The sequence below is a fragment of the Notechis scutatus genome, chromosome 2 (assembly GCF_049901735.1).
Source record: "Notechis scutatus isolate UNSWTSFEM ecotype Mainland chromosome 2, rNotScu1.2, whole genome shotgun sequence".
Classification (NCBI taxonomy): domain Eukaryota; kingdom Metazoa; phylum Chordata; class Lepidosauria; order Squamata; family Elapidae; genus Notechis; species Notechis scutatus.
The window spans coordinates 196,976,951-197,003,299 of record NC_142010.1 but is presented as its reverse complement, the minus strand read 5'-3'; the positions used below and the strand labels follow the sequence as shown (position 1 = coordinate 197,003,299).

At 38.3% G+C, this 26,349-nt stretch overlaps 1 protein-coding gene across 1 annotated transcript in view; it reads left to right on the top strand.

Annotated features, from left to right (window-relative positions):
- Positions 1-26,349, top strand: part of UHRF2 (ubiquitin like with PHD and ring finger domains 2) — an 84,896-nt gene that overhangs the window by 4,776 nt on the left and 53,771 nt on the right. The window contains exons 2-3 of the mRNA XM_026676011.2: positions 6,443-6,685; positions 18,868-19,127. Of these exons, the coding sequence (XP_026531796.1) occupies positions 6,443-6,685; positions 18,868-19,127 (503 nt within the window). The remainder of the gene's footprint in view (positions 1-6,442; positions 6,686-18,867; positions 19,128-26,349) is intronic.

The following is a 26,349-nucleotide window of genomic DNA, read 5'->3' as shown; positions in this document are numbered from 1 at the left end:
ACGGCTCCTGTTCGGTCGAGAGGGTTGTCTTTACCGCCGTCTGAGGGGAAAGGAAGCAGCCGGAGATGCCATTGTGCTGAGGGAAAGGGACGGCGGCGGCGGTTTCGTTCCCCGCCTCCTCCTCCCTTTTCCCGTTACACGCGAGGCGTCTCCTCATCCGCTAGCGGTTTCCCGCAAGGCCGGGGAATGGGGGTTCCTACGCGGGACTCCCGAGAAAAGCGGGGCGCGCGGCTTCCCTCAGGCGGGGAAAGAGAAGGGGCCGGTGGCGCGAGTCGCCTCTCGTGCGCCTCGCGCTATTTCCGGTGCTTCAACGGTCTCCTTGGCACTGGGGCGCGCGCTCCCCTCAGCTGCCGCTTCAGGGAAAGGGCAGCTGCCCGGAGGAAGTTCATGTCTTCGTCGTCCTCATCGCTCTTGGTTCTTTACCCTCCTTTGTTTTTGTTTTTTCATTCCCCCTTTTCTCCCCTATCGTCCTGGTGGGAAAACTGCTAGCCAGCTCTGCTGGTGTTAAAAGAAAAAGCTTTTTTCTTCCAGCCACTGTATAGATAATCCTCGACTTACACCCATTTGTTTAGCGGCTATTGGAAAGGACAGTGGCTCAGGGGAAAAAAATAGCGGTTTTTCACGTTATTAATCTAGGGTAGGCTAATATCAGTTTATTTTATTGTGCTATGTTAGGATTGTGTTCTGATGCAACGTTTTTAAATTATTCCCCTGATATTTTATTGTGATGACAAAATATAAGGAGAACTGCCTGTTATTAATGCACATGGGATTGGATAAATAGATAAAATCTATTTGTTTTCTTTAATCAGAGTTAAATAATATAGTAACACTTTGTGTAATCAAAATCATGGGTTACTTTATTACAACAAAAACCATACCTATTACTTACAATGGTCGATATTACATTATTTTAGGTTAAAATGATGGGGAACAACATGCACAGTACCTTAAGCTCTCAGAACAAAGATATGATGTAAGTGTACTAAATTAAAGCACATTGTGGTACCTTAAAAGCTGTCAGATTTATTAATGGAATAAGTCTCTTTCATTGTAAATATAGTTTAAAATAAATCTATACCATATTTTAGATTTCTTTTAGTGATTATGGCAGCAAAATTCATTAACTTATAATATCGATATTTTTACTGATTTATATAACTATGTTTTTGTTTCTGCTTACAAGCAAACAGCACATCAATATTTCTGGTGCTTTCTAAATGGCCATGCTGCCATTTAATAGTCCAACACACCCAAAGGATATTAGAGGTGGGTGTTTTGATCATAGTCTGTTTTTAACTGCTATCATCTGGTAGATTTTAAAGACTATTTTTATAGGGAGTCTCTGTTTAAATTCCATAATAATGACCATGAACGATAGATTTGGACTAGGAGAAAATAACTGGCCCTAAAGCAGGTAGTAAGTTTTCAAGGTTAAAAGTGGACTTAAACCTGAATCTCTCTGGTCTTAGTTCAGCATGTTAACCATTGCACCATACTGCCTATCTAAACTACAGTACGTGTTGTGTTAAAATATTATGGCTACAATGACAGTCACATGGTTTTATGTAAGTTATCAGATTACTACACTGTAAATCTTAATATGAAGTTTACTGATACCGGTAGTAAGGAATCAAAAGCCAAGGACAGTTATAATGCAAGACAAGGACGCAGAAGAAGAATCGGTAATGGATGCTGTATGAGGAGTAATATTGCTTCAGCACTGTTTCACAACTGATTGAGATATATGGAAATATTGACACATCTCATCTTTTGTGTTCAAGTGCTGGCTGACTCTTATCTGTTTTTGAGCATAGGAAAATATATGTTTTGCTGGGGTGGTCTAATGGAAAAAGTAAAGGAGGTACAGATTGTTCTATTCGCACTGATGGTATTAATGCAGATTTCATGTTAAATCATGCCTTATTTAATTATTGCTTATTTCTATATTAAAATAGCTAGGTTTGTATAAAGCATAAAGCAAGCAAAGCTTACTATAGTAATTTGCAGACCTAAATCCAGCTATTTTCTCTTTCCAAATGTTTTCTTTTTCCATTACAGGTAGTCTTTGACTTATGACCATAATCGAGACCAATATTTCTGTTATTAAATGAGACATTTGTTAATGAATTTTCCCCACTTTGTGACCTTTCTTCTGACAGTTGTTAAATGAATCACTGCAGTTGATAAGTTAGTAACTTGGTTAAGTGAATCTAGTTTCCTCATTTGCAACCACAGAAGGTTGCAAAAGGGGATCACATGACCTGGAACACAGCAACAATCATAAGTATGAACTAGTTGTCAAGCATCTGATCACATGATCATGAGGATGCTTCAAAGGTCATAACTGAAAAACGGTTATAAGTCACTTTTCCAGTGCCGTTGTAACTTTGAACGGTCACTAAATGAACCATTGTAAGTCAAGGACTATCTGTTGCATTATTGTAGAAGAGGATATTGTTTTTAAATTGAAATTATTACCATCTTGATGCCCATGTTTTTCCCATAAAGGAAAACGCCCTTTTCTTCCTTTGAATAGTTACTAAATAGAAATGCCTAGTATTCTATGATTCTTAGCATGCATGATTTTTATTATTGAATCGATATTTAGAATTATTCTCTAACATACTATGCTACCTTATCCTTCATCTTGATGACAGGAAGAAAAACTGCTATTATTTAGTTTCTCAGCTTGTAATGAATTTGCGACAGATTCTTTTGTAGTGTCAGCATGCCAGATGGATTGTGAAAGAAATTGCATCTTTATAGGGTTCACATATCATGTTGTTCGTAGGATATACAGTATTGTCAGATTTCTCTGCAAGTACATGTAAAGCTATAATACTGTGATTGTGGCTAGAAATGTAATTGGGATTACAGTACTGCATATATTACTTTTTACAATAAGCATGTTTGCAAAGCATGACCATCCTTGCTTATGGTTAATTATGCCTAGAGGATCCTTCTGTAAAAGTACCAAGTTGCCCACCTCTGGTTTTAGTCTTAATTTTGTTTTTTTAAGGTTTTCATATCATTCAGACAGATTTGTTTCCATTCTGTCTTGTTCCAACTGGAAGAAAACATTGTGGCACATTTGTTATATAGTATGGCAACCTTAAATCAAAGTCTGCATGAGTAGTTTGAAACTATGCCAGTTGGGAGGAACCCTAAGCATACAATATATATAATTGAACTAAACTAGCCTTAATGAGTTACTTGATTATGTTATAAAGCTTCTTGTCCTAAGAATGTACTAAGAAAATACTAATGAGATTTGGATGGTGAAGCAAGGGTAACATGAAATGACTGTTTTTATTTTTTTTAATGTTATTTCAAGTTTTAAAAGCTGCTTTTTTAGGAGTATTAAAAAAAGCATAAAAAGCAGTTTTCTGTTTTCTTATTTATTTCTGGTATTACATACTGTTATAATGAAGAGAGTTCACATACTTCATAATTTTACTTTTAGATAGAGGCCAAATTTATCCTCTTCAATTAACAAGTATTTATTTTTATTTGTAACTATTGAAAATAGTTGTGGCAACATTGGCCATGGTGACGCAGTGGTTAGAATGCAGTATTACAGGCTAATTTGGCTGACTGTCAGCAGTTCAGCAGTTCGAATCTTGCTAATCAAATGAGAACCCATATTGTTCAAGGCAATATGCTGACTTTGTAAACTGCTTAGTGTTGGGTGTAAAGCACTGTGAAGCAGTACCCAAGAGGTCTTTGACTTACAAGCACAATTGAGTCCAAAATTTCTGTTGTTAACTGAGACGTTTGTTAAGTGAGTTTTGCCCCACTTTACAACCTTTCTTAGCACAGTTGTTAACTGAATCACTGCAGTTGATAAATTAGTGACACGGTTATTAAGTGAATCAGGCTTCCCAATTGACTTGGCTTGTTAGGAGGTCGCAAATGGGATCACGTGACCTTGGGACACAGCAACAGTCATAAGTATGAACCAGTTGCCAAACACCTGAATTTTGATCACATGACCCTGGGATGCTGCAACAGTCGTAAGTGTGAAAAACGGTCATGAGTCACTTTTTTCAGTGTTGTAACTTTGAATTGTCACTAAATTAACTGTTGTAAGATGAGATGCTACTGCTATTACCTGAAAATTATGGCATGAAGGTTTTCTCTTCAGAAATTCACCTTGAATATAAAGAGGACAAAGCTACTATTTTGCGTTTTTCTTCCCCTAGTGTATAAATAAGATTTTGAAAGTCTGAATGGAACTTACATTCTTGTTGATAATAGATGAAGGAAATTAATACAGACTGGATCCCTTATCAATAAGATGAGGAAAAATACCTTCCCCAACATGATTTCCTGTAATTATACTAAGATCATATTGTAATTTTTTAAAAAATTGACTTGAACTTGCAACACATATGAGTGGCATATAGTTATAGAAGACTAAAGTAGAGAATGGGATTTGAGTTTGTGCCTCTAATATATTTGTTAAAGTTTGCTTTAACCTGCATCAATAAATGGCCATTTGAGTTCCATGAGTGGAAGATACATGCAATCCTTGACTTACTATGATGATTGAACTTTGAATATGATCATAAGTCATTGTGGTTGTAGGTCAAGGCATCAAAACAGCAGATCGGATTTTTTGACATTTTTTGCAGTAGTGATTAAGTGAATCAATTTCCCTGTGTGTCTTTTGCTGGAAACAATGTAAATTACAGAAATCAGAAAAAAAGTGCATCATGGTCATGTGAATGTGGGACACTGCAAATGGCCATAAAGGTGAGTTGCTTGCTAAACACCCAAAATGCGATCACATGACTGCAGGGCAAGGGGTGCAGCAATAGTAACTTTGGAAACAGATCGTAAATAACTTTTCCATTGTAATTTGGAATGGTCACTAAGCAAACAGTCATAAATCAAGGACTGCTTGTAAAATGCTGAATTGTAGAATGTCTTCTGAAGCAAAACTGATGACTTTATCAGAATTCAGTGGCCTTGTTTCTATTGTTTGCCTGATTTTTCCTGAAGTGAAAGTGTGGGGAACTAAATTCCTAATGCCTTCCCTGGCGTTGCAAAACAGGACTTCAATATTAACTTGCTGTTACCATATCTCAAATTCACTTTCAATTTTGGGAAGAGTAGGAAATGTTTTAATTGCTTTTGCAGAATCTGAAAATAGGGTAAGGGCAAGATTTGGCAACATTGTTTGGCCCTAGTGTTGCTGGGCAGGTGGCAGTGTCTTCAGCAGTAGAGTTGGAATAATAACTTGAAAATCCCCTTTCTTTCACATGTTAGATATATCAGGTATTTACTGATATATAAAATTAAAGACTCCACTTTGTGTCACTAGTTAATTCTGAGACTGAATATAACTGAAACAACTGTACATATTTAGAAAGTTTAACGCACCATTGTATATGAGATTACTGTATCTCCCATCTCTTTTTGTTCCTGTGTTTTCCTTCTAACAGGAAGGAAGTAGTGAATTAACATATCACACTTTAATTGGAGTTCTGGAATGGAATAGAATAGAATAGAATAGAATTCTTTATTGGCCAAGTGTGATTGGACACAAGGAATTTGTCTTTGGTGCTTATCCTCTCAGTGTACATAAAGAAAAGAAAATACATTCATCAAGAATCATAAGATACAACACTTGTCTATCACTTGTCCTATTCTTAGTTATTGGATTATTAACAGAGTTAGAAATTGTAGAGAATATTCATAGCTTGGGTTGTAGATTTAAGCAGAGGTTCGTCCTGCAAGCTTGCTACTTGGCTCCTGGATGTTTCGTTACCAAACTAGGTAACATCTTCAGCAGAATTGAAGATGTTAACCTAGTTTGGTAACGAAATCTCCAGGAGCGGAGCAGCAAGCATGGAGAACAAACCTCTGTCTATAAATAGGGTTTTCTGGGATAGGATGACTTTTTGGTGCTTTTCCAGAAGTTAAATCATATAACTAAATCCTTTTCCAGTATCATTCTTTAACTAAGGAGTAGTTAAATCCAATACTAATCTGATATTTGGCTCCAGACTTCCCTTGAAGAGTACTTTGCTGTTTCTTCTATTGGAGAAAGTAGTGGTAAACAATTTTTGCTATTTCCTTCCATAGACCCTGAAAAACTATTTTGGATATCAAATAACTCTCTGGAATGGTGTGGAAAGTTTCCCTGTAAAGGGAAGGAAAATTTTGTTTTATGTTTATTTAGTTGTAAAATAGAAACAGAAATATACTAAATAAATAAGTATATTATGGCATTTTGTTCAATGAAGCTTTTTACATTTTCATTGAGAGTTCTAAATCCCCTAAAAACCAAAGATAATATGTCATTAATACCAGCTATTCTGTACATTATAGATTTTATTTTCATGTAAGCTTTTTCTATTTTTAATTTTGAGGTTTTTGATTTCTTATAATATGTATTTTTCTGATGGATTTTCTTTTGCATTTTTTTAAATAGCTTGAAGATGGCCATACCTTATTTGATTATAATGTTGGACTGAATGATATAGTTCAGCTTTTGATACGCTCAGAGTCTGATGTTCCTTCTATAATTTTGAATAAAAAAGATGGAAAGCCTGGTCCCTGTGTGGTTACCAACTGTAAGAATAAAGTCAAACAAGGAGTGAACAGTGGATCATCAAATTTGCCATCTACATCATCTCGCTCCTTTCTTATAGATCCTGGTATTGGTGAATATAAGGTATGTTTTATTTTTTAATGTTAACTTTGTCTCCTACTTACATTTCCAAACTGGTTGTGAATTCATTTTTAAAAAAATGAGGACTACTGTATATATTGAATGCCTGTTCTAAAACAGGAAATATTCTATAATGATTTCATCTAGTTTAAATCTGCTAGCTAGAACAGAGAAGTGTTAGTGGAAAAGCAACTTAACCACCCCCTCCTCTCCACAGCAGCCTCCAGCTTCATATTTTTTCAAAGCTTCAGGGCTCTCTAGAACAGTGCCCCACCAACCTTTTAGGTACCCAGGGCTGGTTTTAGGAGAAAGGTTTTTCCGTGGACTGGAGGGTACATGGTTTAGCATGCTGCCTTTATCCCATGAGTGGGGCTTCGCTTCTTTGTGCGGGCTGGTTTCTGGCATACTTCGGACTGGTGCCAGTCCATAGATCAGGGGTTGGGGACCCCTACTCTAGAATGAAGTGGCTGGTTCTGCTAGGCAACTATAACAAAGAAGAAGATATCAGATGGAGGCAATTTCTGTAATCAGAAATATGAATTGGCCAGGGGTTTTATGCAGCCTTTTCTAAACTGTCTCCTTTTATATACTGTATATTGGACCAAAAGTCCCATGATTCCAGAATTAAAGTCTGCTGGGTGGAAATTATGGGGGCAACAGTATATTTGCATTGGAATAAGTTTGGAAAAGATTGTTTAATAAATAATAACTATTATTATTTGGGGTGTCTTCCAAGTCAGTCTAAATTCCTGATAACTACCAGGACAAGGCCCTGCAAATGTTTTTTACAAGATTTTGGAAATGATTTACCATTGCTTTCTTCCTAGGACTTCGAGAGAGTGACTGGATCACAGTCACCTAACTGACTTTGTATCTGAGGCAGGACTAGAACTCATAGTTTCCCATTTTCTATCCTGGTGCCTTAGCATCAAATTAGCTCTCTTAAATTAACTAATTAAAAACAATTAGATTTCTATCCTACATTTTCTTTATGGGCTAAAAGTGAGTTGTCTTGCATCTCCATTTAACCCACAAAAGCCTGAAGAGGTAGGTTGGGCTAAGAGATTTTCTGTGTTAGGGCCTTCGTGTTTCTGGATCTAGGGGTCTTCAAACTTGACAGCGTTAAGACTAGTGGACTTCAACTCCCAGAATTCCTCCTCCAGTCATGTTAGCTCAGGAATTTTGGGAGTTGGAAGTCCACAAGTTTTAAACTTGCCAAGTTTGAAGACCCTTGTACTAGATCAATACTATAGAACACTGGTTATTTATGTAGGCCAGGGGTGTCAAACTCACGTTGTCATGGTGGCGGTGTGTGACATGTCGGAACTTTTTTCCCATTCACTAAACCGGGCGTGGGCGTGGCCAGCATGTGACGCATCCAGCCTGTGGGCTGGGTATTTGACAGCCCTGATGTAGGCTATTCATATAGGATTTATTTTTGTTAAATAAGCAAAACAAAATTTTGTTAATTTTTTGGTTAAATAAGGGGAAATAACAGAGTTTTCTTTCTCGCCCCATCTTTCTGCAGTGCATGTTTTTTATGTTTTTCCAAATGTTTTAATATATTTTAAATTATTAATAACAATAGTTGCCTTTGCATTTAGTATGAAAATCTGCCCTAGGCAGTGATGGATTAAGGCTCACTGGTGCCCTAAGCACTGACAAATCTCAGTCCCTTCCTTTGTACATACTGTACAAACGAAACCAAGCTTAGGCTACATAAACGTTTTTGTGGTGCCCCCTTTTGGTCCTGGTGCTTAAGCAGACATGCTTAGTCTGCTTAATGGTTAATACACCACTGGCCCTAGGCATCTCGACATAATATGTTAGTTGATTGGAGACAATCATTTGCTTATGGATCTTGTGTGTGTGTGTTTTTTCTTTTTACAAGAAATAGGACAATAGTTACATTTACTTTTCACCGTTAATATTATACAGTACCTGGTTCTAAACACTCCATTGACCAAACAAAAACCAAAGATCTTTCTGCTAAGCTGAATTGACAATGAGAAAGCATGAGTTATTAAAAAGAGGGAAGTGATGGAAAATTTATATAACATTTATAACTAAAGATTCCTTTACTTCCAAATGACAATCACTTAAATATGAGCCAGCAGTGTCTCAGCTGCTAAAAAAAGCCAACACAGTTCTAGGCTGTTTTAACAGAGATCAAGATCACTTGAAGTGTTACTACCACTTTATAATGCCCTGGTAAGACCACACTTAGAACATTGCATCCAGTTTTGGTTGCCACAATATAAAAAAGATGTTGAAACCCTAGGAAGATTGCAGACAAGAGAAAGAAAGATGATTAGGGGACTAGAGGCTAAAACATGCGTAGAACAGTTGCAAGAATAGGATATGTTTAGTTTAATGAAGGACTAGCAGGATTCCAATATCTAAGGTCTGCCACAAAGACACGGTCAACCTATTCTTGTCCTGAGGGTAGGAAAAGAAACAGTGGATGGAAACTAATGATAGAGAGAATCAACCTAGAACTAAGGAGAAATTTCGTGACAGTTGGAACAATTAATTGGTAAAAAGGCTTGTCTCCAGAAGTTGTGGGTGCTCCAACATTAAAAGTTTTAAAGAAGAGATGAGATAGTCATTTGTCTGAAATGGTATAGGGCAGGGGTTGCCAACCTTTTGGACCTCAGGGACCACCAAACATAATTTTAGATCCCAGGGACCACTAACTGGTCCTGTGGGTGTGGCCTAATTTGTGGGTGTGGCTTGACAGTCATGTGACTGGATGGGCATGGCTTTTATGCAAATATATAAATACTTATATAAATATTGAATTTTTTATAAAAAAGAACAACTTTTACCCAAAATCAGGCAAAGCAGGCAGATTGAGTTGCTCACAGAATCATTCAGTGATCTATCTATCTGCCCATTGGCTAGCTCAGTCTCTCAAATTTGCTTGCCCTGAATCTGCACTGAATTTGCTTGCAAGCAAACCTTCAGTCCTAAGATTTGGCTGTACTTAAAAGCAGAGCCGAAGACCTAAAGACTAGCTAGAAAGCAAGAAATCCAACCATTTCCTGCTTCCTAGCTAATCTAAATCTCCCAGCACAGCAGAACAGATGATGGTCGGAAAAAGGAAAAATAGAAATTTAGCAGGCAAGTTTGCGGGGTAAGGAGTGAGTGGGCGGGGAGGGTTCCCACGGGCCATGTGGGCAGCACAGCCTTGTGTTTCTGCGCAGCCTGGATTAATTGCTTTGTGGGGGTGCTCTGGGGGTGAGATTTCTCTGTGGCCCACCAAAATTTTCTCACGGCCCACCAGTGGGCTGTGGCCCACCGGTTGGCAACTGCTGGTGTAGGGTACCATTTGAGCAGGGGGGACCTCCAAGGTCCCTTCCAGCCATTCTGCTTACTGAGATTAAACTTTTTATCAAAAAATTTCTTTGTTATGGAAGTTTATCAAGAGAGTATTTAGGGTATCAACTGATTAGGTATAATTTCCAATTTAATATATTAACTATTTCTTCTATTAAAGAGAAAAAATGATATTTTTTATTAAAAATATGAAGGCAAGACCAAATCAGAGAAAATTCAAAATAATTATTATTGTGCCATAAGCAATAATAAAACAATTAAGTAGAAATAATGCCATGCTATATCTGTACATATGCCTGCTGGTTATCTGTTTGCAATCTCCAATTGGTAGGAATGGTGCATCACAGGGCAACAGTTGTTGAATTAACATACCTCGAATAGACTAACTTGAAGAATGCATCCAAAATTCCAGGCCTGTTGTAGTTCCCTATGGCAAAGTTGTAGTTGCTCTAGGGCTTCCATGCCTCTGCTGTCTGCCACAGTCACATAATTGTAATTTCTAATGCTCTCTTCCAGCTTCCTACAAGGAAAGTCAGTGGTGAAACCAGCAGGAAATCGGAAATTGTTTCTACTCTCACTGCTTTATTGTCTCCCATGGTCATCATGTTTCTCTGAAATAATTACCCAATAGGTCACAGTTTGTCTAGTTAAAGTTTAAAATGTCTGTTGACTAAATTATATGGTGTAATGCTTGATGTGTGCAGTATTGGGATTCTAAATCAGGCAAAGAAACTTCGATTCTGATGTAGCTTCCCTTGAGGTACCTGTCAGTAGTCCTTAAGGAGCTATGTTTTTTCCTTGGCTTGAACTGTAACTACCAGGGCTCAGGAAAATAGGAACTATGAATGTGACAGTTTATTTCTTGGTTTACTCTTTTGGTTCCTGATTTTTGTTGAAAAATTTTTAAATAATGATTATGGAATCTCTGAAAATTAACATTGATAATGTAACATTGAGAATTTTATTACAGTACCATAATTTGATGTTTTTATTGTGACTGCAATTTTTTAAAATAATACTTTGCTGGTTTCTGACATGCTTTTATAAGCTGTATTCCATGTGAAACTATGTGGCTGAAAATGTAAAAGCCTTTTTGCCTTGTTTAATATTCAGTTACCATAGAAATTTGTTGAAATGCTGCAGTTAGAATTCAAACATTGTTAATAGTTCAGTTCTTAGAAGCCATTTACCTATGCTTCTAACTTCAGTGTTGTAACTGAAGTATGGTCATAACTCTTATTCTTTTTATGTCAGAGAAGTGCTATTTCATTTGTGAAGTTTATGATCTAGTAGTTCCAGTGAATGGATTATGACCAGATTCAGTCCTTAAATAGTTTCATTCAGCTCATCGTCTGTTACACTTATCCCTTCATTTCTCTGTATAGAGGATAAAGCAAATGGAAGCAGTGTTCAGTTTCAGAGGGACAAAGTAGTAGGCATATAGAATGGCTGGAACAAGAAGGCCCATCATTTTTATAAAATAGTACTATATGTGGCCCAGTATTTTTGTTAGGTTCAAGTTCATATATGAATTCAGCTCCTACTATTTGTCTGAATGTATTTTGGAATCAGAGGTAGTATTCAGCTGGTTTGGACCGGTTCTGACATACCGGTAGCGGAAATTTTGACTGGTTCAGAGAACTGGCAAATACCACCTCTGGATGGCCTGCCCACCCACCCCCACTCTTACCTCTCCTATATTCCCTTGTTTTTTAGTTCAGCTGGTTTGCAGGGCAGAGCGGATTGCTGCACCTCAGCTGATCTAAAAAACAGCACAGCTCACCAGCATTGATACAGAGGGTGATCTCTGAGCCCTGTGTGTGCGCAAAGTGCATGTTAGGCGCGCATGCGCTTTAGGTGCGCCTGCACAGCTCACCATCATTGATACAGAGGGCGGTCTTTGAGCTTTGCACGCACAAAATGCATGTTTGGTGTGCGGGCTCTCCAAACCAGTAGCAAAAACATTTGAAACCCACCCCTGTTTGGAATCTATATAAATTCTCACACATACACACATGCACACACATCCATGTGTCGTTCTTTGGAACCTATTGGTTTTATAGCCGGCTATTCCCTTTTTTCCAGTTATATGCTGGTCCTTGTGCATGGGTGATTTTTCTTTAATCCATTCTTTCCTTTCATCAACTTTCTGCCTCATATCTCTTTCCTCGTATAGAGGACTATCATATCTTATTTTGCCTTTAAGTAGTTCTGAAAGTGATTTTCACTAGTAGCGGATAATAAAAATGGATGCTATCTGTCTACTTTCATTATATTTGTATAGAATTGTTTGCCTTTAAAAATGCAACATTTAATTTGGGTAATAGTAATATTAGTCCTTATTTATAATTATTGGTTTATGATTGTACTAGATTTCATTTACTGGGAAAGAAAATTCAAGTCCATTTGATCCAGTTTACTTTGATGAACTATCCAAACAATTTTCCTCTCCCACTCCCTAAATAATAATTTCCTTGAAATTATAAGTGCCTCTATAGTATAGGAAAATTCTTTTAAATTTGTATAAATAAGAATGTGCAGGGAAAGGGAAATACCTTATAGTAATTAATGATTTAACAGATTCTGAGAGCTATCTTGTCTATTAGTGCTTAAGAACTACTTTGTAGTTCAAAGACATTAAAATAATCCAACTTTTGGAACAGTGGCATCTAGTAACATCTAGATTAGAGGTTATATAGAATAGAATAGAATAGAATAGAACAGAATACCTTTATTGTCATTGCATTCCACGAATACAATGAAATTTGAAAGCTACTCCAGCACAGTGTCCCAAACACCACATCACAATCACACTACAGAGTTTTAAAAATTAAAATAATAATAATAATAGGACTAAATCACTAAATGTTTGATTCAAGACAATTACTGCCTTGGAAAAGAAACTTTCTCAATCTATTAGTCCTCATTTTAAGACACCTCCCTGATGGTAGCAGATCGATCGAAGTATAAATGTCCAGGATGAGAATGGTCTGTGGAGATTATTAGTGTTCTAGAGAGTCTGGTCTTCGCAATCTCTTCCAAAGAAGAAAGAGAGCAACCAATGATTTTTTGTGTTTATAACTCTCTGGAGCCTCTTATCCACTGCAGAGCATCCAGCATACCACACCGTTACACAGTATGCCAAAATGCTCTCGATGGTAGACCGGTAAAAAGTAACCAGCAACTTCTCAACCAAACCACTCTTTTTTAGCGACCTCAGAAAGTGCAGGCGCTGTTGGGCCTTCTTTGCAGTGGCCATAGTGTGGACCGACCAAGTAAGGTTGTTGGAAATATGAGTTCCTAGAAATTTAAAACTATGAACTCTTTCCACACAGTCTCCATTGATATATACTTGGAGAGGCTCTGCTTCGCATCTTCTGAAGTCTATAATCAATTCTTTGGTCTTTCTGATGTTCAGGGTGAGGTTATGACTCTTACACCACAAGACCAGTCTGAGGACCTCTGACCTATAATAGGCCATCTTGTTTCCTCCTGATATGAGACGACAACGTGGTGTCATCTGCAAATTTTATTATAGAGTTAGTGGGAACAAGAGGGAGTGCAGTCGTAGGTGTAGAGTGAATACAAAAGGGGACTCAGCACACAGCCCTGTGGAGAGCCAGTGCTGAGAGCAAGAGTGGAGGAAAAAATAAATTGGAGAGACAAATTTTACATATAAATATGTGCAACAACTATCTTTTTAACAAAGAACAGCTTTGTGAAATGAAAATTTACAGATGTGAGAACACTGGGTTTGTGTAGGTGCATGTGCATGTAGATTTCATTTCTGGGATATCTCCATTGTCAAATCCTGAATTTCCCATTTAAGATTGCAAAAGTGTTTCGCTTTTTAAAATTATAGTTATCATATATATTTATATAGAGAAACCGCCTCTCCTTGTTTCCATGCCTGTTTCAAGGCAAAACTTTATATAGAGGTGAAATCTCAGAAGGTGGCAGCACTTGACAGACCTTTTCTGAGCTCATCTTTTAAAAAACGTGACCATGGAACCCTATGTAAGTGGCCTGCTGCTTCAAGCCTTGTGATCTTCACTTCCAAATAGTCCCAGTTTACTTTTTAGTTAATCTATAGGGGACTATTTGTATCATTTACCCCTTTCCCCCTACAAAGATACTTAAAATCACTATATTCTTGTTATAATAGATGAAATACATTAGATTTAAGCATTTTTCCCCTGTGGCTTTTCCTTCTTTCCTAACAAATTCATTAAATTATTTTTTTGCAATTGGCAGCAGAGGGACAGTGATTTTAAGCTAATTTCATGTAAAAAGAAAGAGACCTTTCTCCTCCTGGAAAATATGTGTGTATATGTATATATGTGTACAAAAAAATGAGAGTGTGCACATAAAAAACGGCCGTTGAATCTGTGTGTGCTATTCTGTACAGAAGTGCAGAGACTGAAATTTTGGCCTAGTACTTAATACAGTCCTATGACAAGTTCAATGACTTTTTAACTTCAAGTTGCAACACATCTTGGTATGTACAATAAATGTGACTGAACCTGGGAAGGTGACAGGGGAGGAGGATTTCGGTTTATTTGAGAAGAAGCAACACAGGCCAGATCTGGGCGGGGTGAAGCAGTTATTTCAAGGATTCTGAATTTATGCACTGTACATCTGCCTGGGAATTTACAATATTATATCTTTTATCTTGGCTAGCATTAAATATGTATTTCTGAAATTGAAGTAGTTTTACTACATAGTGATACTGTTGCATGAAGTTCACCAATATTTTATAAAATGTAGTAAATTTATAGCCATTGTCACGAAAGACATGCTTCTGAATACCTCCAGGCCTCACTGCTGCCATCACCTCCCATGATTTCACCACTGCTAGCTATAAAACAGTTGATCAGGACTCCAAACACTTGGGAGAAGTACAAGAAATTTTAATTTATCAACGTGGCCTTTCTTCTCGATAATTTGTGCTCATCTGATCTAAATTCTGAGTGTCTAGTGAAATTACACATTCTTAATCATCATGTGTAAAGTTAATCAGGATGTTAAGTTGCTAGGAACATCTTTAGGAGCATGCCTGGGGGCTACAACAGAGGAAAAATTGTCTTTGTCGTACCATCCTCTTGAACTATTACATACAAAAATAACAACACAATTTTAGCCCCTGGAAACTTTTAGGGAAAACATTAAATTGCATGGTTTTGTCATGAAAGAATTTATTATGGTAATATAAAATGTTTGGTCTCTATTCTGTTTTCAAGTTATTATGTTCAGATAGATTTTAAGCACAGATAATAGTAATAACTAATAGTGAATATTAGTTGATTACTTTCGCTGTCTCTGAAAATTTATCTTGGAAATCTGTGCTTTAGATCATTGGTTTACAATACTATATTTTAAACTAGTTTATCTATTTAATTTTTTTTAAACAAGTTTTATTAATTCTTCAAAACAAACAATACATACATACACAAAAACACAAAACACAAAAGCATAAAAAATCTCTTTTCTGAAAGTTGCTTAGTCCCGGGTTATAACTCTTGGTACAGACACAAATTCAAATTCATATTCCTTTTATATACCATTTCATATCTTATTAACATTTTCAATTTTCTATATAACTTCTCCTCTCTTTTAAATTTTCTCAATTTTATTTTATTTATCTCCTCTCAATTCAGATCATAATATTTATTATTCTTTGTCTGTTCTATTTCCAGCCATCCATTTATTTTTCTTCTTTAAAAAGAAGAAAAACTTCTCCTGTACACTATATGGAGTATGATGCCTTTATCTCTCTCCCCTATATTTATAATACTTAATATAAAACACATAACTTACATTGGGATTCTGTCTGGTACATTCTAAAATTATATTATATTATCAAAAATGTTACAAATCTAATCATTAGTATTGATATTCATTTATATCTTGAACGTTTAACACATTACTTTTCAATTAAATCACATACTTTTATGGGAGCCCTATTTTCCATAATTATTTCCCCCCCATCACATATTATAGCTCATTATTTCATTACAATGTTCCTCCTTCTTCTACTTCAAATCTATCATTTCACAAAAAATTTCGCTAATATACCATAGTCTGATCATTAATATTAACAATCATTTATATCTTAAACATTTTATCCATTTCAATTAAATATCATGCCTTTGTGGGAACAATTATGCTTTCCAAAAATTATTACCCCCCCCCCCCCATCACAATCTTAAATCATATTTCATTGCAGTACCCCTTTTTTCTTAACAAAAATTTCACTAGTTTATGTTAAATATTTTATCACATTTTAAATTACATATTATTTCCAATTTTCTATGGTTATTTTTAAATACAAATATAAAAATACAGTCTTATGTACCTTTCTAGAATCCCTTTATCAATAAAGTTTATCCATTATCTCTAAAAAACTTTTGCTTCTTAACATCTTGCTCCCTACCATTAGGGCTTCTCATCCCTTCCTTTCTCCCTTGCTTCTTCTTCTCTTTGTCCTCTTTAACCCCTTGTCTCTCCACCTCCTTTTTATTCTGTTTTCCCCCTTTCTGTTGTTTTCTAACATAATGTCCCTTTTTCACCTTATTCTTCTCTTTTGGGGTTGTTTTTCCAGATCTTAGAGTCCTCTTTTCCTTTTTCTCTTTCTTTTTCCCTTCTCCAACCAGTCATTTGTTCATCAAAGATGGCTTCTTCTTTGTCCCCTTCATCCTGTTGTTCATTCTACTTCACATAAGTATAAACCGCCATTTCCAAAAATTGAAAAATAGTGCCAAGACCATCTTTCCCTTCTTGTTTTTCTTTTTCATATTTTTGATGTACAAGTTTCAATCCATCCACAAGTGATGCCATTGTGCAGAGAAAAAGTTTTTCCAGACAACCACCCAGATGTTTTGATCAGAAATAATTCTCAAAAGTTCCAAAATCACCAAACAATCCAAACAGGCTGTTTCTTTTAAATACCTTCTTCTTCTTCACTTTCTCTTTCTGGAGTTAAAGTTTGATGACAAAGTTCCCTTTCAAATATATTTTTGGAAGTCTTATTGATGTTTAGTAACTCTTTAAAATTCTAGGCAATCTTCTCCTTGTTCTCAAATTTTGCTCCAATTTCCCCCCCTCTCCCTTCCCACTCACAGCCAAAAGGATTTTTTCCCTCCACTGTCACTTTAGGAAGGAGAGTGGAACAAAGAAAAAAACTTTCCCTTTTAAAATATTCGCAGCTTGTAACTCTCACTAGAGACAACACATACTTAGCAGCCTTCAAGTTTCCAGGTCACTTTCTCTTGTCTTGTCCCGGTTAGAAGCAACTTTCACTATTCTTCCGACTCTCTCCCTCCTGCACCTGCTTGTCCGGCTGCAGATTTCTTCGTGGCGGCCATTGCTGACTGCCGTTCCTCCGCCTCGGGAAAAGGGGGTTTAGCCGGCTAGGGAGGGGGTCTGTGACGCCCCCAAACCCCTTTCCAGATCCCCCCTGTCTTCAGCTGCCTCTACGGGGCAGCTATATCCCCCAGATCCAAACGGATCGGGGGAACCTTGGCGGCGAACGCAGCAGGGATCGCGCGGTGTCGCGAATCCCTGCCGCCGCCGAAAGCTTGCAAACCGGAAGTCTAGTTTATCTATTTTAAAAGACGTTGTCTATGGATGTCATTGGGTGTCTATATAAACAGACCTGTGTACAACTATGTTAATCCATCAGTGGAATGTGTTACTAAGAATAAATTTCTGTTTCTGTAGCTTTCCTAGATATGGTGTAGAGGTTGGGTAATCTGGGGTATGGAGAAAGCCAAGGAAGTTAATCTGACTATTTTCATGACAATCTTCTTGCATGACATTAATCTATAATGTGACTTAAATTAGGATAGGTTTAGGAACATATTTTAAAAGGATATTAAATGCATTTTCCAGCAAATGTAAGGGACTAAAAAATAGTAAAAATTTACTACATGAGCGGAATTTGTTGTTAAAGGCTGGTGCAGTGGTGATGGTTGAGTTCATGATTTTGGGTGCACAGCATGGCTGTGTTGTTTTACATAACCTTTGTTATTTAAACAAACATTAATTAATCAGTCTTAAATATTTAGATTATATGCGAAATGTTAAATGTATCTTTCATTAGAATATGGTACATAGCAAGAGGGAAATAAAGTATTCTTGATTCAATTATTGTATGATGAAGGGTTAATTCTACAGAAAATATAAATATTAAGAAAACAGTAAATAGAAACATCCAGTTAAAATAGTGGCAACAAATAAAACATGGGTGTCCAACTGTCTGGCTTGCCTGGACTGCCTTGGGCTGCATATAAATATAACTAATAATGTTAGTTATAAAAATTGCATAATGTTAAAAAAGTTTATAATCTTGTTTGCAGTACTAGCTATCCAGGGCTTCATGCAGCCCACAGGTTGGACATACATGTATTAAAAAATGGCAGTTACGTTACATTACTTGTGTTAATAATAATATGAAGGAAGAATATTATATATAGCCCAATCATTCTATTGTCATTAAATATATGGCTTCTGTGCAACTTCTGTTTTAAAACAATTTCTAACAATAGTTTGCTGCTAAAATGGCATCCACCAACATTTCTTTATTCTCACACATTTCCTGCACAATTCCAGATCTGCTTCACATGTTGGGGGAATTTCAGTAGGTCAGAACAAAGGACTATCCTATTTTATGAAATCCGTTTTTACAACTTTCAGTATAGGTAGTAGAAGAGTGTAGAGACAAAAAATGCCAAACTAGAATTAAATTAGTATAAGTGTAAATATAGTTAGCATAGAAGCTCAACATTATCACATTAGTTGTTTTTTTCTACAGCATAACATTCACTAAATGTCAAATTTATTTTTAGATAAATGAATTGGTGGATGCCCGAGATGTCACTATTGGATCCTGGTTCGAAGCTCATATAGAAAATGTAACTCGAGCAACAAAAGGACATAAAAATGGAAAAGCTCAAGGAAAGAGTGGCAGTAATTACAAAAGGACTAATGGAAACTTGAGCCAAGATCATTCTAGAGAAAATACAAATAATTTGGACAATACACCTTCTACATCTTATACAGATTATATGGATACTGAAGATATTATTTATCGTATCAAGTATGATGAGTAAGTGCTGCTGATATTATTATGAGGATGCCATTGAGTATGTGGTTGATATAAAATAAGAAAATGGGATCCTTAAAACAGGTTCACATTTTGAATTCAAAGGAAATAGTATTTTAAAAGTTATGAATCATGTCTGATATCTATCTATATATAGATATATATATACAGAGAGTGAGAGAGAGATGATTTGGGGGGAAAGTTTGGATATAGTATTTACTTTGGATTTTTTTCCTTTTAAAAGTTCAGTTGGCTGTGAGACATGAAGCCATATTCAGTATTATAATTAGAATTAGGGTGGGTATATGTCTTGTGGAAGATATTAATGTAGTTAAATCAACACTTAAATTGTTGACAGGTACCAAACAAAATTGAGATACTCTTTAAGATTTGGGATTCTTTTTCCAGTGTTTATTAATATTTATAATGTGTTTTTATCTGAGTAAACATGAAAATTTTATTTCCTTTTATTCAAGGAATCAAATAAGATCCATATAAATGCTTTACCATGAGTAATACCGAAGGGAGATGGGAAAAAATTACTGGATTTACTTACATACGAAAGCAACTACAAAATCTGTGTCTACAACCAGAATATTTTAAATTATTACATTACATCAAGGGTCTTCAAACTTGACAAGTTTAAAACTTGTGGACTTCAACTCCCAGAATTCCTGAGCTAATATGGCTTGAGAAAGAATTCTGGGAGTTGAAGTCCGTAAGTCTTAAAGCTGTCAAGTTTGAAGACCCCTGCATTACATCTTATACACACACACATACAAACATCCTATAGTTTTTGTTGGCTATTCTCCCATGAGCTGTTCAGAGCATCCTTCAGTCTCTTCTGGAAAGGCTGGGCTTAAAACTCTGGGACGCTCCTCCTCCTCCGGGACACCTCCCCAGCGTCCCCCAGTTTAACTCAGCCTTCGTGGTAAGAGGTTGTGCACTCCCTGACTGGAATGGTTTTCTGATTCAGCTACTCAAAATTCAGGTTTGCTCTTGGGTTAATTCGGCTTGTAAATTTTTCCCCAATTAATTTGGCGATTTCAAGGCTTGTGGCTCTATTAGGTCATCCCCCCGATCAGTTTGAGAGCAGTTCTTTGTGGCTGGCGGAGCCTGCCACTCCGCAGGCAGTCTGAGACGGCTGCTTTAGGCAATTAGCCTATCTAATCCCCCGATCGTCTTATCTCTGCGATCTTGGCGGAGCGTTCGCAGCCGCGGCTCACTTCTACTTGCCATTTCGACTGACAGGATCATTTATCTGACAATTTAGAGAGTCAGCAGCAGCGGCTCGTTAAACTGCTCAGGCAATTAACATAGGAGATTCTGCTTTCCCGCCATTTTCAACGGCTGGCTTCAAGTTCGTGCCTAAATATCACAGGCGCCATTCCTCGCTGGTTTCCCTTCTTTGGGACCGGGGCAAGTACCTTCCCACTCCACTTCCCTGGCATTATTTCTCTTTTATCTTGCTGGCGTTGGATAAGCAGGCTAGTCCTTGTTGGGGAATGCTCTACCAGGGAAAACAAGCTCCCAGATCTAAGCACCTTGTGGGCTGGATCTGGCCCCCGGGCCTTGAGTTTGATATCTCTGCCATACACCATTGCATGTAGGCAGTGGTGGGATTCAAATAATTTAACAACTGGTTTGCCCAGGGTCAGGTTGGCTGTCATGAGAGGCGTGGCCCATCCCCGTCCTCCAACTCTGGCACAGATGGGGGACGAGCCTCCTGTGACAGCCAACCTGACCCTGGGTGAATCAGTTGTTTAATTGCCAAAAGGCTGTTTCTGAGCTGTTTGTCTGCACATTGGTCTCACGGCTGTTTCAGCCTTCAGGACGTGGCTCCTTTAAGAGGCGAGGTTTCCGAGGAATGAGAGTTACCATAGAGACAAGGAGTTGTTGCTCATGTGGGAAGGTGAAAAATTGCAGGGAAGTGGAGGGAGGGATTCTTCCCTCCCCGTGGAACTGCGTGCAGGAAATGTTGATCAGTCTGAGCAAAAGTGAGAGGGGTGAGAAATTAAGTTGGCAGCACAATCAAAGCTAGGCCCAATGTAGGGGAGACTGCAGGGTTAGTTTGGCAAGGCAAATTATTATAAACCTCCTTCCCCCACCCCTACTCCCACTATCAAGCTGGATCCTTGGTGCGGCGCAGTGCTGCAACAGAAAAATGGGCAACAGAGCAGCCAGCATGAGGGAAGGAGGAGGGAAAGCGACCTTCTCAAAATAAAAGAGTCATTATTCATGATTTAGGAATTAAGTAAACTGTAGCAATGTAAAATATAAAACTTAGGAAAATCTAAGTTGAAATAGGAAGGGGTTCTATTGTGATACAAATCTGTCTATCACTTCTTTGGCAAATTAGTTTTGAGCATCATATGCAGCAAATCATTTATATAATATATAAACAACATAGGACTGAGCTCTTGAAAAAGAAGGGTCCATTGGCATTTGTAGAACCTTGACACATGCCTAAATTGATTTAAAACATCACATGGAAGAAGACTAATTTCATTTTAGTTATCTATTTACTTTCTGGCTCCATAAAATTTTAGACTGAGATAGATTTTTATTATGAAAATAACCACTAAAATTGACTGAAATGTTAATACAAAATAACCACTAAAATTGATGGAAATGTTAATGCAGATGGGGAAGCTTACAGATCTGTTGGATTCAAAGTTCCATCAGTCCATGTTGGAATGATCAATGACAGAGGTGATTGGAATTGGTTCTTGGCTATTATAACAATTCAAATCTGTTGTTAGCTTGACTCTACTGTCTTGTATGTTTCACTGAATAAATTTCTTCCAATAGATTATGTAGGAAATCTCTATTACTGATATATGACACAATATCAATAATGAAGTTCAGCATTCATTTTCCTGGTTACATTGAGCATCCTAAATGACTACATGCTGTGTAGATGTTCTGTGTGTAAACAAACTATCAAGCTTTTCTGCTTATCTGTCAATACTAGGAACAGCCCAAATTAATCCACTGTAGAAAGAAGACCTCTTTAGCTGCCTTCCAACTTCTTCAGAGCATTGCAATTTCTTTTTAGTTTAATCTATCAGCACTATATGATATATCAGACCAATAAACACACTATGGCTATAGTAGAATCCTTTAAGTCTGAATGTACTTTATTCCTCCCTCTTTTACCTTTAATTGAATGGGGAGGGTACTGTTAGAAGCTTTTTCATAAATCTCTTTCTTGGTAGGAGATCCAGCTTTAATTTTATGTGACTGTCATCAGATCTTTCCTTAATTCGTCAAGAGTCTAATACAATCATTGGAATATATCTTCCAGACTTGCTGAAAATGTTTTGGTAAAATTAGATTACCTTGTTAAACTATTTTTTATGTATTGATGGTGAGAGTCTTTACCTGGATGGTAGCTCAATGCTCCATAAACATAAAAAATAGCATTCAATTTAACACTGTTTAGTGAAGGCTGTGTAGTTCTATCTAGTATTCATTGGAACATGGAATAGTTTGCTGAACTGCTTGTATATAATCTGTGCTGCTAATTCCACCCTTAAAGCTAGGATCTTGTGATTGGGCAAAGTTCAGTGTTTTTTTAACCTGTTTTGAAATAATTCATAGGAGAAGTTGTATAGATCCGAAACAGTGGTCATCAAATGGTAACTTTGGAATTTTTTAGGTATAAAATGCACCTTTGTGTGTAATTATTTTGTTGACGTATTTCTTCATTGTAAGCAACAACAAATTTTGGAAGTATTTTGTGTATCTAATTATACTATGTTTTGAGATATGCTATATATCTATGCATTATTGATATATCTGCTTCTATTAGCAATACCACATAATTTATTTTACAAATAAGTACAGGTTTTATATTTCAAGCTGAATTTTTTACTTAGAAAACAAAAAATGGCATTGTATGGCGTCAGACTGCTTTAAAGGATGTGCTGAGTTCTGTTGCTCTGTGCCAGGGATCCTCAAACTATGGCCTGCAGGCTGGATAAGGCCTGCTGAAGCAATTAATTCAGCCCACACAGCACTATGAAGCTGCCCTGGCCACATCACCCTGCTCACCCACCAGCCCCTGCCCTTCAGCCAAGTGCAGGTGTTACTTTCACGGCAGCCTGTGAGGCTCAACTGGAAGGTAAGGCCAACAGCAGGGGAGGGAAATCTGCTCTGGGCCCGTTGCACTCAGCTGAAGGGCTGTCTCAGTGGTTGGGGGTGGACATGACGAGGCTCAGCCACATTTCGCTGCTCTGGGCTGGGCAGCAGTTCAGTTTTCCCAGCTGGCCGCGCCCCCTGATTCCTGCCTATTCTTCCTTTTCTCCTTTGGCTGGTGGCAGAGAAGAAGGCGAGCCACCTCCCAGCCCACCCCCACTTGGACTCTCCACAGCTTCTGGGCCTCACCTGCTGCAGCTGCCAGCAGCCAGGGAGCACGAGGCTATACCGCCCACACCGCTCCTCCACCAGCTGGCTTTCCCTGCCAACCCGTGACCTTTGGCCAAGCGCGGGCCTTACCTTTGCAGGCAGCCACAATGAGCAGAGCGCTGTGAGTCCCGCCGGCTGGAACTGGAAGGTAAGGCCAACAGCAGGGGAGGGAAATCTGTCCTGGAGCCACCGTGCTAGGCTGAAGGGCTGCCTCAGGTGCTGTGGATGGCGAGCCTCAGCCGCCTTTCAGGCCTGCCTCTCGGCTTCCATGGGGCCTTTGGGCACTTGACGCTCACTCGCTCACCCCTCTGCCTCAGGCCCCGCATCCAGCCCGCGACCGGGGGATGTGCCACCCAGTGCAGTGCTTTTCCCTGAGGGCTGCCTACTCACCTATCCACCGGCTGGACTGGCCTGGAATCGGCACGTCACCTTGCACCTGTCCTTGACCTCCTCCCGCCCACCCGTTGGCTTCTTGACGCGAGCAGAGACTGCTGAAGTCAGGGGAACCGCAGTGCTGGGCTCCCATGGCTGCGAGTGCCAGGGCGTAGCTAGAATTGGAAGAAAAGGCTGTACGGCTGTGGCGGAAAGAACCAGAGCAATACCTGGCAGCTTGGATGAGAAGGCGCAAATGAGGCGATGGCTGCTCTTGGTAACAGCCCACCATGCCAATTTGCGCCTTACTCCAGTTGGCGCACTGGGCTCAGTTTCTGGCGAGAGTATCCGCCACCTTGCACCTTCTCATCCAAGCTGCCAGGTGTTGCTCCAATTCTTTCCGCCACAGCCACGCAGCCTTTTCTTCCAATTCTAGAAGCCAGCAGCTGGGTGGGAGGAGGCCAAAGACAGGCGCAAGGTGATGCTCCGCTTCCTGGCCAGTTTGGGCAGGGACTGGAAAGGCGCGTGGGGATGGCTCACCCAAAAAAACTATGGCAGAGCCTTGCAGCTTTTATCTGCCAGCTGGCCTCTGGGTAAGTCCCCTCCTCCCTTCCCACAGTGTCCTGTTTTTCCAAACACCCGGGCCAGGCCTGGCAGCAATTCCCAGGGAGGCACCCTGACCGAGGAAATTTAGGCTATATCCTGCAGTTTGCATAAACTGCTCCCTCCCTTTTCGAAATGGCCACCCAGTGCTTCTGTTGGGTGCCCAGGGCCGGTATTCTGTTGCGACCCCAAATGACTGGCCTTGGGTGCTTTTCCTAACCTCTCCCCCCTAATAAAAAAAAAAAAACTAGAGCAAAAACTTCATGCAGTCTTAAAAAGAATAGAAAAGGGGGTTGCTGCGTATTGTTTAATGGAGAGCTAAATTGGCAAAATAGACTGCTAAATTGGCCATGCCTACCCAGTCACATGACAACGGTTATGCCCACCCAGTCACATGATGACTTAGCCACACCCACCCAGCCGATCTGGCCCTCCAACAGTCTGAGGGACCGTGAGTTGGCCCCGTTTAAAAAGTTTGAGGACCCCTACTCTGTGCCAACATATTTAATTCTCAGTGCATCCAGAAAGCACAATCAACTAAATGTTTATCTTTGATATTGTTTTGTGCATTGTTAGTATCTTGGAATTCTACTAATAAAATATATCATTTTGGATTCTTGAGAGTTTTTTTACACTGCTAATTCTTCTGAAGCAGTAATCTTTGCTTAAATTTTCCCACTATATAACATCTAAGAAATGCTTCACCTAAATAAAATCCAGAATTAGTGGTTATGATAATTCAAGAATCTATGCAAAATCATGTTGCATTTTTTCATTTTGCTTCCTTATTAAATACTTTACTCATAACATTACCCAGAAATCTGTATGCAGATTTCAGAAAATTAGTGAGAAAATATGGCGTCTCAGAGAATTATTATTTTTTTATCATTGCTAATTTATATTACCAAAGAACTGATCATTAGCTCGCAGTATCAATGTATTCATTAGAGCAAAGAAAATCTGGATGATATCCTTTGCATTTTTTTCTCCTTTTCTGCATTAATTTTCATCCCAAAATATTAAGCTTACTTTTTTACTGTTCTCACTGAAGGTTTTTCAGTTTGCTACAATAAATAAATTTATTTTAAATACTGTTATCTTTCTATCATACCCAGTTAGACAATTTTCCCCTATAGAAAACATGCATAGCAACCATAACTATACTACCGTGTTTCTCATATAATAAGGCCGGGTCTTATTTTTTTTTTTGAGCTCCCCAAAAATGGCTAGGCCGTCTTTTTGGGGGTGACTTAATTCCCCCCCCTTGCATCTTCGGGCGGGTGGCGATGGCTTGGATGTTGACCTCGGCGTTGGTAGGGCACTTCATATCGGGGTCAACAGAGGCAGCACCATATCCGGGTGTGCAACAAAAGTACTTCCTAACGGCAAGCACCCCCCACCACTCCCCCCATTTCGCATGTTTTAATATAGGCCTTAATTTGGGGGGAGGGGCTTAATTTCATTTCATGCCTATAAAACATTCTGGGACTTCCTATTGGGGGAGGCCATATTGTTGGAGAAACGGTAGATTTATGGATCCAAGGTGAAAAGTACTGTTCATATTCTGTCATGTTATTTGCATTTATGCAGTTCATCATTGTGAGAATTATTTTGGAGCATTTGTGTAAGACATTCAAAGAAAATAAGATTAAAGCATATATTAAATTCCCAAATATTTATAAATATAGAGTATGGGTTTTGTTGTGGATCCAAGTGGTAAATGTAATGTAATGTCTTTATCTTCAACTAAAGAACACGTGAGAAAGGGATGAAGAGAGTCTAAAATCTTCTGCTTCAGAAAAGGTTTAAAAAAATTTTTTTTTTACACAGGGTTAACATT